General features: G+C 38.5%; 2 protein-coding genes across 4 annotated transcripts in view; both read right to left on the bottom strand.

Annotated features, from left to right (window-relative positions):
• The window catches only part of LOC150041354 (UDP-N-acetylglucosamine transferase subunit ALG13-like), a 32211-nt gene extending 31590 nt beyond the window's left edge, over window positions 1-621 (bottom strand). The window contains exon 1 of the mRNA XM_090326855.1: window positions 460-621. Within this exon, the coding sequence (XP_090182981.1) occupies window positions 460-600 (141 nt within the window). The 5' untranslated portion in view covers window positions 601-621. The remainder of the gene's footprint in view (window positions 1-459) is intronic.
• On the bottom strand, window positions 548-13454 carry LOC150041353 (UDP-N-acetylglucosamine transferase subunit ALG13). Of its 3 annotated transcripts, none has more exons than XM_090326852.1 (4): window positions 13351-13454; window positions 12473-12635; window positions 10606-10744; window positions 548-629 (listed from the first exon to the last, which is right to left on the bottom strand). In XM_090326852.1, the coding sequence occupies exons 1-4, from the start codon at window positions 13429-13431 to the stop codon at window positions 593-595; spliced, it is 420 nt and encodes a 139-aa protein (XP_090182978.1). In that variant the 5' UTR covers window positions 13432-13454; the 3' UTR covers window positions 548-592. The 3 variants fall into 3 exon arrangements, with proteins under 3 accessions (XP_090182978.1, XP_090182977.1, XP_090182980.1); XM_090326851.1 differs by lacking the exon at window positions 548-629 and adding an exon at window positions 7869-8036; XM_090326854.1 differs by lacking the exon at window positions 548-629 and adding an exon at window positions 7869-8036 and having other exon boundaries at window positions 12473-12531; window positions 13351-13437.
• Between the last annotated feature and the right edge of the window lie 4793 nt (window positions 13455-18247).

Here is an 18247-nt window from a genome sequence, read left to right as displayed (position 1 = left end):
AAGAAGAGGAAGACTAACTTACTGTTAAAAATCATCTGAAACAAGCTTTTAAATCAAATACATGAACTCTATACAAACCTCCCTTCTCTAGAGTATATGTAGGAAATAGGGAAATTGAGAATTCATACTATTTAATGATAGAATGTTATTTTGGATGGAAGGGGGCCTTCCCCCTTTCTACTTAAGGAATTAAGATACAGTTATCCAGTTTGCTTTCAAACTGTAATTTCAACAATAAACATGCCAACATACTTGTACTAACCAGCAGTGGCACAGGTTGTTGTAATTTGCACCAACAAAGTACAACTAATTTTGATACATGTCTGGGTGTTTTCAATAAGAATCCAAAAAAAAAATTATCTTCCTATTTTTGCTAGGCTACAGCTCTAGCTACAGGACTATGACACATCTCAAACGCAGAAAGGTAAGGATAGCAAGACGTATTTCTTTTTATTTTACCTGCTCTGAAATAGCCCGAAAGAGGCAAGAGGCATCCTTGGCAGTCAGCTTTCGAAACAGCCCTAAACTGCCTAAATATTCATCCATTGATGCTTCATTCAAAGACTTCTGGTTGCAGTACTTTTTCCATCCTTTATGCATTGTGCCACAGGGAGGAGGAAATGGAAGTGCTGAATGAAGCAAAAGAAAGGTGCAGCTAAGAATAGGCAGCAATGTATCCAGAAAGCAGTTCAAGGTCTAGGCACCAAGGGCCAGTTGGCGTCAGCAGTGTGGATTCTTGGCACCTCCCAGGAGCAGGAAAAGCAGGGAGCTGGATGGCTCAAGTCAAGGCAGGACCCTGTGAAAAGAGGAAGAAGCAATGCCCCAGGAATAAGAAACTTTAAGAGGAAACACTGGCAGTAGAAGGTGCACAGCTTTGCAAAGGTAGGACTAATTCAATCAAGGCTGAGAAAAGTGTATGGCAGAAGTTGACCTCGAGTTTCCAAAGAAAACAGGGTTTACAGATTCACTCAGGCAAAGAGCTGTATGAAGTTGCAATTGCCAGCCTGTACACAATTACTCAAGTGTCTACAATAGTGTCTACCTGAAGATTTCCATGTACTTTCTGTAAATGCCCTGCTCTCTTCACAATTTCAGTAAGTGCTGGGCAAAAATCCTGATTGCTTGGCTTCTGCAATAAGAATATATTTTGTGGAAGTGGAGGTGTAACTAAACTGATACAGCACCACTCTGAGTCAAAAAGACAAGTGAGGCTAGGATTGTAGCCTAGTTGTAGTGTGCTCAGTTAGCATGCATGAAATCCCTGGTTTCGATTCCTTGGTACCACATACCCACATAAAGCCGGACATGGAGCTGTGGCTCAAGGGGCAAAACGCTAGTCCTGAGCAAAATCTCACCCAAGGGCAGTGCCTTTTTTTTTTTTTCAGGGCACCAATAGCTCATGCCTATAATTCTAAGTACTCTGAAGGCAGAGACCTGGAAGTTGTCAGTTTCATGCCAAGCTAGGCAGAAAAACTCCATCTCCAATTAATCACCCAAAACCTGAACTGGAGGTGTGGTTAAAGTGGTAAACTGTGAGCAACAAAACTAAACTGTAAGTCTAAGTACCAGCACAGAGAAATTACCTTTGAGTTATGTAAATGAAAATTACAATGAAGGCTTTTTGTAAAATAAACATATGCTAATAAAAAGATTACAAAAAGGGATCTCCTTTTATCTATGGAGGCAGAGGTCACATATCTAAGTATCAAAGCAACTACATAAATATTTAAGGTATAAGACTTAAATCATTATACGCAATCTCATTTAATTCTACACCTGCTAGGATTGCAGAAATTAAATATATTGCCTATGCTAACAAATTCTAATATTACTTCTTGAAGAATGTCTTCCAACTGCTGTATAGCAATAATAGAGACCAAACATTTGTTTGGCCCCAGGATCTCCTGCACACTTACACTGATAAGAGTGTCAGGTCCAGCTGACCAGGTCCAGGTTTTGTGGCCCAGCTTGCTTTGAACCTTGAGCCTCAGCTCTCAGCCTTTTGAGTAGCTAAGATTACACGCGTGAGTCATGGCACCCAGCAGTATCTATTGCCTTTTAAAGTAAATCAAATGATTCCCATAGTACATTTTGACTAAGGAAAAAGTCAGATGAAAAGAAAAAGAAAATAGGAGACAACTGGAAGATCAGAAAAATTAGGAACTGGGTGGCAAAAACGTAAAAGTACATTTAAGTGAAGTACACAGAAGTAGAACTACAGAGATATGGCCAATTCATTAGTCACCAGACAAACAATAAGTTTAGTGAAGCTTCCCTTTAAATATAGAACCTCTTCACTGAGGGTCCTTGACTTTTATTGCAGAATAAGAATTTCTGGACAAATGACTTGCCAGAACTTTACTGAGTGAATACACAAGCAGGCAATCTGACAAAAAGATGGACGGGGGCATACTCTGTTAACAGTGTGGGTACTCTCAGGGAGATAGAGACCCTGAGAGAGACACAGAGGGGAGCGAAAAGACATAGAGATACACAAAAGCTCCTTGGGTTGCTATAAGGTAAAGGCAGGGGGTTTGGTTTTAAAGTTATGTATAGGCAGGTGCTTTGTCTTTAGCAATCACACCTGGTGTTACTTTCTGAGTTTTCTAGTAAGAATGTGATTTGCCACAGAAAAGAAACTTACCAATATGTATAGTTCTTTCACCTGAAGAAAGGTTTTCAGTAGAACATAATATCATTTCAATCCATTATATATACTTGACCAGTATTTATTCATCAGTAAACATAACTTTGGGATTTTTCTATTTAGGGCTATTAATAGTGATGTGACCATTTATATAGAAAAAAGTACATAAGCGGTATTTTTACGTGGGCATGTTTTTCTAATTCTCCTAGGTACATACTATGTTACTAGATTATATAATTCTATAAACATCTGTGAAGCTCTTCAACAGCATCTGTCCTATTTTAACATTTTCATAAGAAGAATATGAAAAGTTTCTATTTCTCTCCTAATCCATACTTACTGTTCATCTTTTAATTATAGCCATCTAAGCAAGTTGGAAGTGGAATTTCAGTGTAGTTTTGATTTGCATTTCCCAAGTGACTAATAATGCATTGTTTATCAATCATACTATCTTTTTGCCGCTGCCTCCGGGACATGGACATACTAGGCATATGCTCTACTACAGAACCATATCTGCACTGTATACCTCCATTAACAATGTTTCGCATATTTTTACGGAGATAGCATGACATGTATCTTATGATTAGGAACTTAAGAAATTTAAACTGACAATACAATTTGTTCACCAAATACAAAACAGGAAGGCTCATGCTGATATAGTACAGCCAATCTAGAAATCAGATCAACAACTCAAAATCTCCACATTACCTAGTGAGCCCACTTGTAGGTATCTATGCAGAGGTAATGGAAGTGAACACAAACATCACAAAAAACCTTAACACAAGAATTTTCTAGCTGCTCTGATAGTCATCACTTCAAAACTAGAAACATACTTCAATACTGAGTGCATAAACTAGCAAAACCAAAGGTGATGAATGATATCTAACAAAAGTACTTTGGCCAGACAAAAGAGCCCACAAAAAATGAGATATTTTATGTCTCATTAACAATATCCCACATATATATAGAAATCCAACTGAATAGTAATACCATCCCATTAAAAATGGGCAGAAGAACTGAACAAGTTATCTTTGAAAAGACAGCAGTGACAAACAGGTATGTGAAAGATTGGATCATCATCACTAACCATGAGATAAATGTAAATAAAAAATGTCAAATCCTGAGAAATCATTTCATATCTGTTACTGTAGCTTTTATCAATATCAAAAAGATGAAACAATAAATGTTGGAGAGGGTACAGGGAGCTCTCATGCAAATTAGTACATTCATTGTTGAATATATGTATAAAGGTTATCAGAAAACCCAAAAAATATAACTACCATATGATCCAGCAAGCCTACTTCTAGAAACATATTTAATAGCCAAGATATTGAGATTGTGTCTGCACACATTGGAATATAATTGAGCCTTAACAACATAAATATAAACAGAACATGGGATATAAACGGAGAACATTACACTAAGTGTAATATGCCAGGTTAATAGGTATATTGGGAGTTCTATTGTATTTTGGGAGATCTATTGTAGAACAGGTTAATTCTAAATAACTAAATTTCAAATGTGTCAAGTGACAAGCTATGCTGAGTTAATCATCCTAAATGATATATACTCATGCACACACATTGTTCTCTGAAATAGTTACAACTTGTCAAATAAATGTTAATTTTAAGATGCTTCTTCCTTGTATGAAGCCTAAAAATATTCAAATTGTAACTTAATATATTGCAACTGTGGTCACCCATAAGACTGGGTTGGTATTTCTTAGAAGCACTGTAGAAGTATCTGATAATTCTATAATTCTATCTTCAAAATCCACAACGTCTATTAGGAATATTAAAGGCTCTAAGGAAGGCCTACTCTTTAATTCCACAGATCATGTGCCAGTGTTGCACAATTTGAGCAATTGAGACATGTCTCTGTAGTCTAAAACTAAGTCTGTTGCAATGGTAACATATTGCATGTTCAATGTTTAGCACCAAGGTACCTAATATTATTGCTATATAATATTTAAGTTATCATGAAATTGATGTGTTAATTCCTACACGCTACTTGTTTTCTGATGCAGGGGGTATGTACCCTATGCTAGCATTGAATTAACATCCTTCTGTTACAACCCCGAGTTCTGCGATTATAGAAATGTACTATCATGCCCAGCATCACTTTTTATTTTGAAATGTATCAGGAAATTGTAATTTCTTTGTTATGGGTTTTTTTTGTGTGTTTTATTTTGTTTTGTCAGTAGTGGGACTTAAACTCTGGGCCAGGGCACTGTCCCCCAGCTCTTCAGCTCAAGGCTACTGCCATATCCCTAGAGCCACAGAACCACTTCCAGGTTTCTGGCGGGTCAATTGGAGATGAGTCTCAAGGACTTTTGTGCCCCAAATGGCTTTGAACACCCCTAATAACTGAAAATCCACAAAATACCAGTGCTATAGTAGCCTTAGTCAGCCCTTGCTATATCATCTTTCACTTACTTCTACTTGGCTAATTTTTACCTGGTCACCGGGTCCTTGCGAACATAATACTGCGATAAGTTAGGGATCACTATATCTTTAATCAAAAATTGTGTTACATTAATCCTGCTCCTGAAGCTATTATGTAATAAAACAAAATTTACTTTTATTATAAATATATTTCAAATATAATTTGGATTATCTTTTTCTCTTCTAAGGACCACTACCATATAAACTTGAAATTTAATGTTTTCATTTGTTTCCTCACCTTTGAATGGCATTTGCTATTCTCAAAATCATCTTCCAACTCTTAAAAATTTAAAATTGTCTTTCATTCACGGTATCATGGATTTTAACAATTTCCCCAAACTCATCAATCAGATTTCTAAGTCTATGAGAATCCACGCACCAAAGAAAAATCCAGTTAAGCAAAATTTTCCCACCAAAATCAAAGAACTTCAAATAAGCAAAATTTGGAAGGAAATAGAAAAAGTAGGCAAACACTTACAAAAAATGGAAAGCCTACAGCAAATATTACAGCACGATAAGAGCACAGGACCGAGTCAAGAACCCATTTCTACTGACATTTCTGGCAAATGCTCATTACTAAACTGAGAACCTTGGAACTAGACTAATCTCTTGAGGATCCTTACCAAATCAAACTGATTCTACAAAATCAAACTGATTCTACAATGTCTTAGACGTAAAAAGTCCACAATTAAGTTCAACTTTCCAGTCCAATCTGAGTAAATTCATTTCTGGTATGCTATGCTTATTTCTGAATGCCATAAAATACTGAGTAACCAACATAAACTTCATGAGAATTTTTCTCAAATGAGAAACATGTTGAAGATCTCAAAGAACACTCTGGTACCCAGATTCTGAACTTTTTTCTAAAACACTACGTATTATTAATACACAATAGTTATGACTATGGTTCTATGAATTCTCAGCTATGTAAAAGTGAATGCACCAATATTAATTCTAAGCAATATTTTAATCCAAGCTGGCTTCTTACTTTTACGCAGAGTACACTGCTACTGTCTTCTACCATTAGAAAATATTTACTATTTTCCATGTAAAACAAAATTCCAAAATCCTGCAAAAACCAATACATAGTGTAACCCAAGTAAAATGATAGAAACATGTTAACACTTTGAGGAAACAATGGGTTCATCTCCACAATGAACAAGATTTTGGTTTAGGTTTTGAGGTCAGTTTCACTATTGGCCTAGTACTTACTACTCCCCTCTGTTCCCCAAAAGCTATTAATTACATGTATGTGCTACTGAACTATGCTCAGAATGTTACTTTTGATATCTAAGCTTTCTACCACATAAGTAGGACCTTCAATGTAAACGTCCTAAAAGCACAAACCCTAATAAAAAACAATTTCAAATGTACCCATCGACCTGGATACATGTGATACACATATGAGTTTTACAACCATGTATTTAAGCCATTATATACATTTATTTTTCATTTGTAAAACTACTTTTTATATAAACACAATGTCCAGTTCTCTGATACAGTATATATTTCATTATCACTATGATAGAACATCCTGAAAAATTAACAAACATCTACTGAAACAAGTACAAACTTTTTATGTTTGCTGGGCCTGGGAATGGAACTCAGGTGTTGGGCACTGTTCCTGAGTGATTTTTGGGGATCAAGGATAGTGCTCTACCACTTGAGCAATAGCTTCACTTCTAACTTTCTGATGACTAACTGAAGACAAAAGTCTGATGAACATTCCTACCAGAAGTGGATTAGAACCACAACCCTCAGATTTCAACCTCTTGGGTAGCTAGCCAGGATTACAGGTGTGAGCCACTGGCACCCAGAAAATATATTTACTATTTGATTTAGTCTTTTCAACCCTCAAGCGTTTACAATAGACAAGGCTATTTTCACATACTGTGTTTATATCTTAGAATCCAAAAGGGTAGATGCTCATTCTTTCTCCAGATAAAGTAGTTTCTCTGAGTACATCAACTACATGTGGCCATCTTTTTTACGTAATTACTAAGCTTTTTACTTCATCGTTGCTGTTGATCAAAAAAAATGGTTCTGTGAATCATGAAACTGGAGCTCCTCTCATGCAAAAACTTTTGTTACTGTTTTATAATCTGAATATTATCCAACTTCATTTACTCATTTGTTTTGGTCGTGGGACTTGAACTCTGGGCCTGGCAGCTGTCTCTGAGCTCTTCAGCTCAAAGCTAGCGCTCTACCACTTGAGCCACAGAACCACTTATTAAACTGCCTTTATAATTGTTGACAGTTTTCTCAATTTTTTTTTGAAGACAGAGAATGGCAAAGGAGCTCAGGCTGTCTTCCAACTCATGATCGTCCTGCTTCAGCCTCTTACAGGTAGATTTATTTTTTAGAAAAATACTTCCAAATCCATTTGCGATTGTAGCACAAGACTCATTTCATATTAAAGATTAGGATAATCTGCTATGTTTATGAACTCCTAATAAGATTTGTACCCAAGTGCTAAGTTCATACAATAAGTTCATGAAACAGCCTATGCATTCAATGGGTGCATTAAGTATACATTATTCTGTAATGTATACATCTATTTCAAGTTAATTACATATAATGGATTACATTTGGGTTTTTTGTGTTTTTTGTTTTTTTTGGTCCATAGTGGCGCTTGAACTCTGGCCTGGGTGCTATTCCTCAGCTCTTCAGCTCAAAGCTAGCGCTCTACCACTTGAGCCATAACACCACTTCCGGCCTTTTCTGTGTGATACCAAGAAATTGAACCCAGTGCTTTATGTATGATAGGCAAGCACTAGGCCAAAATCCCAGCCCATATTTGAGGTATTTTTAAGTGTTGATAGTGTAATGTTTATTTTTGTAATCCAACAACTTTATCCAAAAATGAAGAAAATTTTTCTGGCTGGCCAGGAGGATAATATTTCAGTGTTGATAAGTCCATTGACTGTAACAGCTCAGGAAGCGTGCTAAAACAAAAGAAGAAAAATATTAGGTAACATGGGAGAAAATGTCATTAGTTCATCTGTTGTCCACTTGATGACTGAATCTAACTTCCAAGAATACAGTGATGCTCCTTAAACTGTAGGTGTAAACTTTTATGTATTTTAGTATTATAGGCTATACATACTGAAATCACTATAACATACTGAAATAGCAATAGAAAAACTGTTAATACAGATTACAAGACCATTAATGAAGACTGGGAACTTATTTTGTATTTCTTGCCACTCCTGGGGCTTGAACTTGATGCTTGGAGCAGTGTCCTTGGGCTTTCTCAAGGCTAGAGCTCTTCCACTTGAGCCACAGCACCATTTTTGGCTTTTTCCATGCACGTGGTACTGAGGATTCGAACCTGGGTCTTCATGCATGCTAGACAAGCAAGCAGTGTACCACTAGGCCAGACTCCAGGCCTAATTTCTTACTAGGAGTTTACTATTATAATTCTGATATAATTAAGCAGTATACAGTAATCTTGCCTGTTGGAAATAAGGTTGTAATTTTTAACACAAAATTATTACCTCAACACTTGTTTGACCCAGTCTCCTAAATTAGGGCAGCCTAGACTTGGAAAAAATAAATGATTTACCTTACATGATAATACCACAATTTTGCTTCTTAATAGTTCGTGTCCTTGATTTTTCTTTTTCTTTTTTTTTTTTTTTTGCCAGTCCGGGCCTTGAGCTCAGGGCCTGAGCACTGTCCTTGAACTTTGTCAAGGCTAGAGCTCTACCACTTGAGCCTCAGCACCACTTCTGGCTTTTTTCTATGTATGTGGTACCGAGGAATCGAACCCGGGTCTTCGTGCATGCTAGGCAAGCACTCAACCACTAGGCCAAACTCCCGGCCCCCTGATTTTTCTTATAATGACATATAAATAAAACAGTACAGTTTTCTAATGAGCCCAAGTTAAACTTTAGGATTTTTTTTATGAAATCAAATTTCCTTTTTTCATAAAGTTATAATGAAGGCAAAATACCAAAAGTTATCTGGAAACACTGACTTGTATAGTTAGTTTGCAACACATATAGCATTCCTCTCTGACTTTTGAAGTTCAACCATGTGGATCTCCGCTTCCTGACTTGCTAGCATTAGGCATCTGTCTTCTTTTGGTTTTTCTTGCCATCAGGAGGATCATAACTAAAAAGCTTCATATTTGTTCAACTTGCTTGCTCAACTGGTAATTACCACTTGAACCATGCCTCCAGCCAATTTCCCTCATGAAATAGTGAATCTTTGCTTTCTTCAGATCTCTACCTATAGCCATGTGTGTATAATATGTGTGTGTAATATATATCACACAATATGCATATGCCTAGAAAATATCTGGCACATAATGGGTATTCAATGATTAGCTACTGAACAAATCTTTACTGAACATCTAAAGAGACAGAAGAAAAAAATTAAAAATGTTTTGTAACTAGTTTCTAGTGAAAACAAATTTTCTGTCACATGAAATGTACTTGGATAATTATCCTATTAAGTAAAACTCCAGCAAGCTACTTTCTAAAACATCACATTAGGGCAGCCTTTCAATTAAAACAATTGGCAATTACTGATAACCTGGCCCTTTAGCAAGCTTGTAGAGCCTCAAAGAACAAAATCCAGCCATTTTCCCTCATAGATTCTTGGTTACTTCTAATGTACTTCTAGTAAACATTTCTTACTATAAAACAATTCATTTGCTTAAAATTCTTCTGTTGTTTCCCAGAGAACATAGACCAAAATCACACCTCTCACTTAAGTGAACCTCTCCCTGGCACATAGTCTATTATCCCTTATACTCCTGTCATACTTTCCTGGTTTCCAAGAATACCAAAGTCCAGGCTCATTTCCAAAATTAGGGCATTTATGTTTTTTTAGGTTTCAGACCATGATTCAAACTTGGTATCCATCACTTATGCTCAATGGCTACCACTAGTATTAACTGAGTCACTTCCTACCCCTATAACTCAGATTTTGAAGTTCAGTTCTGCTTCTGGAGCTTCCTATGATTCCCTCTTACAACTTGAGTGTTACTTCAAATGTTTCTACTTAGCCTTCCTTAGGTATTCTACCTCTGAAGTCTTCAAGCCAATCTTTTTAGCATCTTTCACCATATGAAGTTCTACCACTAGAATTCAAATACATTAAGAGCATGGATTTTTACCTCATGTTTACCACTATATCCTCAGCACTTAATAGTGTCAATTACATTGTTAGGTATAATTGAGTTAACACATTAAATGACTCCATTAACTTATAAAAAAATCAAAGTAACAAAGAGAAGCAAACACCTTGAGAACCAAAAATCAAAATAATGAGTTTAAATATTAGATTCACAGAAACTTGCACATCCAGGTGAAAATATAAACAGTCTCAAATTCTCATGCAAACAAATGACAAAGAAAAAAAAACTACACAAATCAAACTCAAATGTATTGTAGGAAGAAAAACTCCAAATACGTCTGGTTAAAGAAACAAGAGACAGATGGGGTAGGTAGACTGATAATGACAGATGGAAAAGTCTAGACAATAGATGAAATAATCAGTCTCTACCTGCAGGTACAGTAGAAGAGATGTCCCTCTTTGTGTAGCTGCTTTGCCAATTCCAGTTGATGATTGTTCATCAACTTTTCATTTACCACTACAACAAGTGGCTTGCCTTTTTCCAGAGTCTCCAAACAGCTTCCTGCGCCTACAAAAGTAAAATTAAATTTGCTAATATTTAATACTTATTGTAGCTAGGCACTGATGGCTACTGCCTGTAATCCTAGCTACTCAAGAGGCTGATACCTGAGGATGGAGGTTCAAAGCCAGCTCCGGAAGAAAAAAATCCCCATGAGAATTTAACCTCCAATTAACTATTCAAATACTTGAAGTAGTGCTGTGGCTCAAATTGGTAAAGAGCTAGCCTTGAGTAAAACAGCTTAGAGACAGTGCTCAGACCAGATTCAAAATAAATAGTTACTTATCAAGTCTCGTTCTGAACTGTAAAGATGAATAACTTAAAGTATGTGAACTACAATATACTCATCAGTTGTTCTCTATTGTTGATACACTAAGTTGAAGCTATTGCTAGTCTTCCTATTTGCTAGGCAGATTCAAACCCATGGAACTTGCAAAAAATAACAACTTTACAGTTACAACATATGGCTTATGATTTAGTGCTATACCATACTTGGAGACAGGTAAAATTCAAGACAAACACTTCAGTACTAAATTGTCTATCCATGACTTGCTGGCTGGATAAGCTACTTAAGCATTTTGTATCTGTTTTCTCGATTATAAAATGGAAAAATACCGGCATAAAGTGCACAGAATTGTTTGATAGGACTAAACAACTTAAGCATTTACACAAAAGTATATCCACAAAAACATTTAGAGCAGTTGAACAGATTTATTCACCAATCTATAATAGTGTCATTTCTAGTTGCTTCTCTTTTCAAAGTAAATCCTCTGTGAAAACCAACAAATATCTTCCCACCAGAGACAGTATGCAATACTGCAGGGATCCATCAAAGCAAATCATCTAAAGGCAGAAAAGTCTTAAAAGTATATAACAGGAGCAGGGAGTTTGGCCTAGTGGTGCAGTAAGACCTGGGTTCAATTCCTTGGTACCACATACTTAGAAAAAGCCAGAAGTGGTGCTGAGGCTCAAGTGGTAGAGTTCTAGCCTTGAGAAAAATCCAAGGACAGTGCTCAGGCCCTGAGCTCAAGCCCAGGACTGGCAAAAAAAAAAAAAAATTTTAACAGGATGGTTCTCAGAAGTTACAAATAATTTCCTAGCTATGTAGTTACATATTTACATATTTTATGACATATATTTCACACTGATAGTATTGAATATTCTTTTTCTTTTAAGTCCAAGACTAGAGCTCAAACTTGATACCTTCTACTTTTGCTCATTGGGTAGTGCACTACCAACTGTGTCCTGCTTTCAATCCCTTTCCAGTTCTAATTCAAATTGACAATCTGCTACATGTTAATTGGGTAAAATATTCTGTCCATCTGAATTAAGGGTCTTATTGTACAACTGGGGTAATACAGTCATTTCCTATCCTTATCCACAAATGTGAAACTTGCATTCACAAAAGTCAAACATATCCAATAAGGTTACACTGAATGACACAGTAAAAGTAATGGCAAAATATATATGTGTATATATATATATATATATATATTTTTTTTTTACCAGTCCTGAGGTTGAACCCAGGGCCTGAGCACTGTCATTGGGCTTTTTCTCAAGGGTAGAGCTCTACAGGCACCACAGCACCTCTTCTGGCTTTTTCTACGTATGTGACACTGAGGAATAGAACCCGGGTCTTTCTGCATGCTAGGCAAGCACTCTACCACTAGGCCTAATTCCTAGCCCCAATTAAAATATTTTTAATCAAAGACAAAACTGACATTCTTAGAAATTTACCTGCGTGACTAATAACAAGATCTGCTAGTTGAAGGTCTTCTTTCAAGGAATCTTTGTACCTGTAAACATCCAGAGTAAATGACTCAGTGCTGAATGGTTTAGGTACCACGGTTCCTCTACCAATTTGGAGGATAAGTCGGCTGTAACCAAGACTCTGGATGATCTATAAAAGGAAATAAGAAAACCCGGGCTTTTTTAATTGGCTACTCTTAACAGCTGGGCCTGCTTTCAGTTAACAGCAAGAGCTAATAATCAACCTTCAGTGTGCATTCTAACTAGAACACCTGTGTCATTTCAATTTTATAAAGAACCTCAAGCCTCCCTCCTGTCCAGGAGCTGGAATCAATAAGCCTGAGGAATGTAAGGACACCAGAGGATTTTGAAAGAGCTGTTGTTCTGGCCTCCGAGGCCGGGGACACTGTCAGTCAAACATTAGCAAATGTCCGGTGAGCCGAAGTTAGCGATGGGGGGGGTCCCTGTGGGGGTCCGCTCAGGTGCTCATGGCCTAGGGCACAGACGTTTTAAGTGGCTTTCACCCGGACATCAGCTGCAGTTACGAATGGTGAAGCCGTAGAAAGTCAGCAGAGGCATGATGCTAACGGAAAGAAAGCCCAGCAAATATGGAGCCAGAAAGACGGCAGAAGTGGCCTGAATTAACAGGAAGCCACAGACCCCAGAAGCCTGAGTACTGACGCCCAGCTGGGACGGGTCAGTAAGGGAACTGGCACTAGAGAACGGCAACGTGTATTTTTCCACCCTCCCCCCACCCCTCTCTAACTACCGCAGCAAGCCAGGTTTACCTGGCCAGCCCAAGGCCTAAAAGCCTCCAGCGACCGACAAACGCCTCCGGGGCCTACTTCTCGACTACCCGCACTTACACGCAAGCTGTCTGGCGCCGACACACACGCAATGAGGTCGTCAAAACTGGTGGTCCCTACGGTTACAAACACGCACTTCATCTCACGCGTGCGTCAGAACCCCAATCGCGACGCCGGAAGCTGCGTCACAGGGGCGGTGCCAAATTACTGAAACAGGCGTGGCTGGAAAAAAAGCCTGTGAAATTGCGTCCCGCGACGTCCCACGTGATGTCCCACGTGATGAGGACGTGGGGCGTTACCAACTTCAAGAGTTGCGGGTGTTAACCCAAAAACAGTTAAAAAAAAAATCCAAACACATTAGTGGTGTCATCACTGCGTACTGCACACTTCTAATGGTTAAGTTTAACATGCTTGGTGTTTGAAGGCACACAACACTACACACCTGATTCACTAACGCTCCAACCTTTACCTCTCCCAGACCAGACAAATTCTCCTGACAAGCACCAGACAAAAATTTATTCCCACTTAAGACCTTCCGGCAACTATCTGGGCTTGACTCCGTCCATATGTCTATTATACCAACATTACTGACTTTCAAACTAGCTCCACTAGGTAATTCTACCGTTCTTTGTAAAGAAGGAATGACTCTAGCTGTAGCAAGAGGCTCCCTTTTGCCTTCTTTGAAAGCAACCTCAGTTCTCACATGCCCTCTGTATGTTGGAGAAAATTCGGTAGGAAACATCCACTTTTCCTTGTTATACACTGAATCACATTTGTTCATATTGATCGTTATTACAGAAACTGTTAATTACTAATAAACATAATTTCACCACAATAGACACAAGTACAGCCAAAGCATCTTTATTCTGCAGCATAGTAGACCTATTGACCACCAGAACAACAATTTATATACAATATACAATAGTATATAAGCTATGGAGCTGGGGCTGTGTCACACTGAGTTTCAATTCCAGATTTATGTTATTGTTTTGTAAGCTGTGTAACTTAAGCAGATAAACAAAGGATTTATAAATTGCTCATCTATAAAATGGTAATAATAGTGCTTTATTTGTAGCTACAATGCCGGGAATTGGGTTTAGTGGTAGAGTGATTAGCCTAGCATACATGAAGCCTTGGGTTTGATTCCTCAGTACCACATACACACACACAGAAAAAGCCAGAAATGGTGTTGTGAGTCAAGTGGTTCAGTGCTAACTTTGAGTAAAACAAGCCCAGACACAGTGCCCAGGCCCTGCATTTAAGCTCCTGGTCTGTCCAAAAAATATTACCAGCAATGAAATGTTATATGTAGAGCTCAAACCAGTATCTGGCATAAAAAATGACCAAAAACATCCATAATTGCTATTGTTTCTATTTTAAATACCATACATAACTGGAAACAAGCAAATGATTTATTTAAGCAGATTAATAATGTGTTTACTGATTTACAATTTTTTTGCCAGGGCAAAGTCCTTGGACAGTTTTGTTTTTTTTTTTTTTTTTGCTCAAGGGTAGCATTCTGCACTAGAGCCACTTCCACCTTTTCCTGTGTATGTGGTACTGAGGAATCAAGCCCAGGGCTTACTGCATGCTAGCCAAGCACTCTGCCAGTAATCTTGGGCCTGATTTATAAATTTCTTAAACTTATTTTACAGTATCAGGATGTGTCTTTTGGTATTTAAAGTTCAGTAACATTAATAATGTTTTTATCTAAAAGAAAATAACAGGAAGCCCATGAATGTTTTTCCTGTTAACAGAATATTCTTTATTTTCTTGTCTGAAGTAATGCAAATAATAAGACAGGCATTAAAATTTTACTTTTGTATCTAGCAACTAGCATTACATTTCAGTAATTATTTCATTCTATTTTATAAGAATTGTAAACAGCAAAACAAAATGTTTATATTTTAAATAGCAAATCAAAAAATAGATTTATATCTGTGTGCCACTTATTATCTCACATAGCTTTGCTTCTCACCGCTACCATATTACAACACACAAGTCACGCCTGGCATTTAACTGGCTAATTTCACATGTATTTTTCAACACAAGTCTTCCCAGTTGGCTTTAAACTGTAGTGGCCAAATGTCAGGCTTGTTGAAGAGCCAGGACACAGGTATGAGCTACAGGCATTTGGCCAGGACAGTATAAGCAATACCATTACCACCTTAAACTTTTAAAAGTAGTAGCAAATATCAGTTTCTTGCATTTCCAAATGTAATCTTTGGGGGAAGATACAGTTTTCTTTCCTTTCATTTTTATTAGCACTTATTTTTTTATCACAGCAAGGAGCTTCAGCATTGTTTCCTTGTGTGTATATAATGTGCTGCAATCAAACCCTGTCCCGTTTGACTTTCTACCTCAAAATCTTATCCTTCTCGGAAAAACAACCACAATTCGAGTTCTACTTCACAAACATTTCTACCCAGGAAACAAAACCCCAAACCCAGCCAGGGCTCCATTCACACTAGGTGAGCACTCTACCTGAGGCCATGCTGCTGGCCCTGCCAAATTGTTTTCTCTGTAAACAGCTTTTCATCATATTAAATCCCCATTTATAGTAGTAGGGGTTTCATTAAACTAGCATTAGAATCAGCTTGGATTTTAATAGGATTGCTGAGATTTTTTCCCATTTTTAAGCTACCAGACTTATTTAGTTTAACATTTTTTCTCCAGAGCTAAAAGGCAAATATGAAATCAGAAATACTTTTGAGACATTTTACAGACAACTAAATCCTGAATGTACTATTTCTATTTCCACTTTAGTTAAAAATCCATCCCTCTCACATACCAGCCTAAGGAAGAAATTTGGCAAGACTTATGTACAGTTAACCACCAGAAAACGCAAAGCCTGCTGTGTTCACTAGCCTTGAACAAGAGTGTTGAGGGGCAAGCCAGGTGCTAAAGCCGGTAATCTTACCTACTCAGGAGGCCGACTGAGAATCTCGGTTTCAAGCCGGCCCAAGGCACTAAAAGTCCAAAGGACTCATCTCCGACTATCAGAAAACGGGAAGTGATTACTGCAGCGCCAGGGGTAAGGCGGTAGCCTTGACCTGAAGAGCTCCTGGCCAGCGCCTAAGCCCATGAACTAGGGCAGTAACCTTGAGCTGTAGAATTCATGGCCAGCAGCGCAGACTGAGAGCTCAAGTCCCACAACCGACCAAAAAGTGCCCACACCCCGACTTCCAGACACCAGACCGACCCCCAAAAACAAAGGAAGGCAAAAAAATTTACATATCTGCTCCCCGCTATAAACAAGCGAATAGTCATATAATTCGGTAAAGTTTTGTGAAACTCTTCCGACAACGACCAGCAGAAGCTGAGCTCTCAGCACCAGGACTTAGTCTCGGTTACCTGGAGTGGTGGCTGGCCCGCAAGTGTACTTCTACAGAAGTCAGTAGGCAACGAGAGAACGATAGAGACTGAAGAGAACCCTCAGCGGCCAATCTGGAAAGCCAGTGCTATGCATCAGCTATTGGCCTACTTAAAGGCCACCTCCCCACTTCTCCCATCAGGAAAGTGCCTACCACAACATCCAAAAGGGAGTTCTTTGTAATGAGCTGAATTGTGTCTCCCAGTGAGACATTCAGGTCTCTACCACCTACGTAGACTTCTACTCGATTCCCGGAAAGTCCTCACATGGTGGCCATCAATTCCCAATTCCCATTTTGAAATAAAAGACTTTATTGACTATGGCTGGGAAAAGGGAGGCAAAGTCCTGGTCCACTATGTGAGGCTAGAATCCCCCCCATAAGCTGCTGTGTTTACCTCAGGAAGACCACGCAGTTGTGTTCGGAGGAAACACTCGCCACCCGGAGTTTGAGGAGGAAAGTCTATCCACCTTCCGATTAGGAAACAGGAAGCAGAGGAATACTGGGATCCCCCCACTACTGCTTTATGCTCCTCCTTTAGAGGTCATTTGCATACGTACAATGAGCCTACACTTGCTGGGAACCCGTTACTTCTTTTTTCTTTGTCAGCCTGTCCTCCACTTCCTGGTTTTTCTGACTAGGTGGTACTAAGGAATGGAATCCCGGGTTTGATGAATGCTAGGAGAGCACTTTACCACCAAGCCACATTCCCAGCCAATTGCTGGATCCCTCTACCACAGTGCTGAAGAATGTCCTACCCAGTGAAAGTTACACAACTTCCCAGGGGCCCAGTTCCCTCAGCCACATCCTACCAAGATTAGGGGAGGATGGGGTGCCAACCCAGCCTCAAGTGCAACGTTGATTTTAAGGTTTATTTTTTAATTAAAGAATTTATTAACATTGATTTTTACATCCTATTTCAGATGACGTATTTAACAAACAAGTATTCCGAAGGGAATCTCTATATACAATCTTTGGCACTTAGATTTTAGAACATAATTAAAATTAGGGTTTGCATGTCATACATACATATTAATCTATGTAATAAAACTGAAGAGAATGAAAGATGAGTTAGACCAGACTAGGCTACATAATAAGATGTACCTGAGTACCCCTTTCTTGACTTCACCAAAGTCCACCATCTATAGGTTTTTCCCAACTTTATGACAAAGGAGGACTTGACTCAAGGCTGGGGCTGTAAAATCCCAGATAACAGCTCAGATTACAAGAGCAGTTAAACCAGGTAGAGTTACCAGAATTCCTCCCCCACCCTACCCCCTTGGCCTGCCAGGAAACTCCCTCCCTTTCCTTTCTCATCATAGCAGTGCACCAGAAGCCCACTGAGATGATAGGTCAGTTCAAACAGCAAAGGTGTCCGTGGTTGCCCCAGCCATCACTCAAGTATGTTGAGATTCCATTGGCTGTGAGATTAAGTGGGGTCGCTCTCTCACTCACATTTTAGAGATGGCCCTGACCGTACAGTATGGTTTTCGATGCTAGGCACAGAATAAAACTCTGCTTAACTTCCGCTTTTGTGTCAGACTCATTCCTTTGATCACGGACCCTAATATTGGGGGACTGGACCC

The sequence above is a fragment of the Megascapheus bottae genome, chromosome X, assembly GCF_031878675.1.
Source record: "Megascapheus bottae isolate mThoBot1 chromosome X, mThoBot2.hap1, whole genome shotgun sequence".
Taxonomy (NCBI): Eukaryota; Metazoa; Chordata; class Mammalia; order Rodentia; family Geomyidae; genus Megascapheus; species Megascapheus bottae.
The sequence above is the reverse complement of the archived record's forward strand: the minus strand, read 5'-3'. Positions and strand labels throughout refer to the sequence as shown.

Excerpts from the sequence above, each read along its gene's own strand:
- LOC150041353 (XM_090326851.1), bottom strand. The coding sequence starts at position 13,431 with ATGAAGTGCGTGTTTGTAACCGTAGGGACCACCAGTTTTGACGACCTC. Across the intron at positions 10,745-12,472 it reads TCTTGTTATTAGTCACGCAG|GCGCAGGAAGCTGTTTGGAG; the intron begins GTAAATTTCTAA and ends TTACTTTTGTAG. Across the intron at positions 8,037-10,605 it reads CTCTTCTACTGTACCTGCAG|CACGCTTCCTGAGCTGTTAC; the intron begins GTAGAGACTGAT and ends CTTTTGTTTTAG.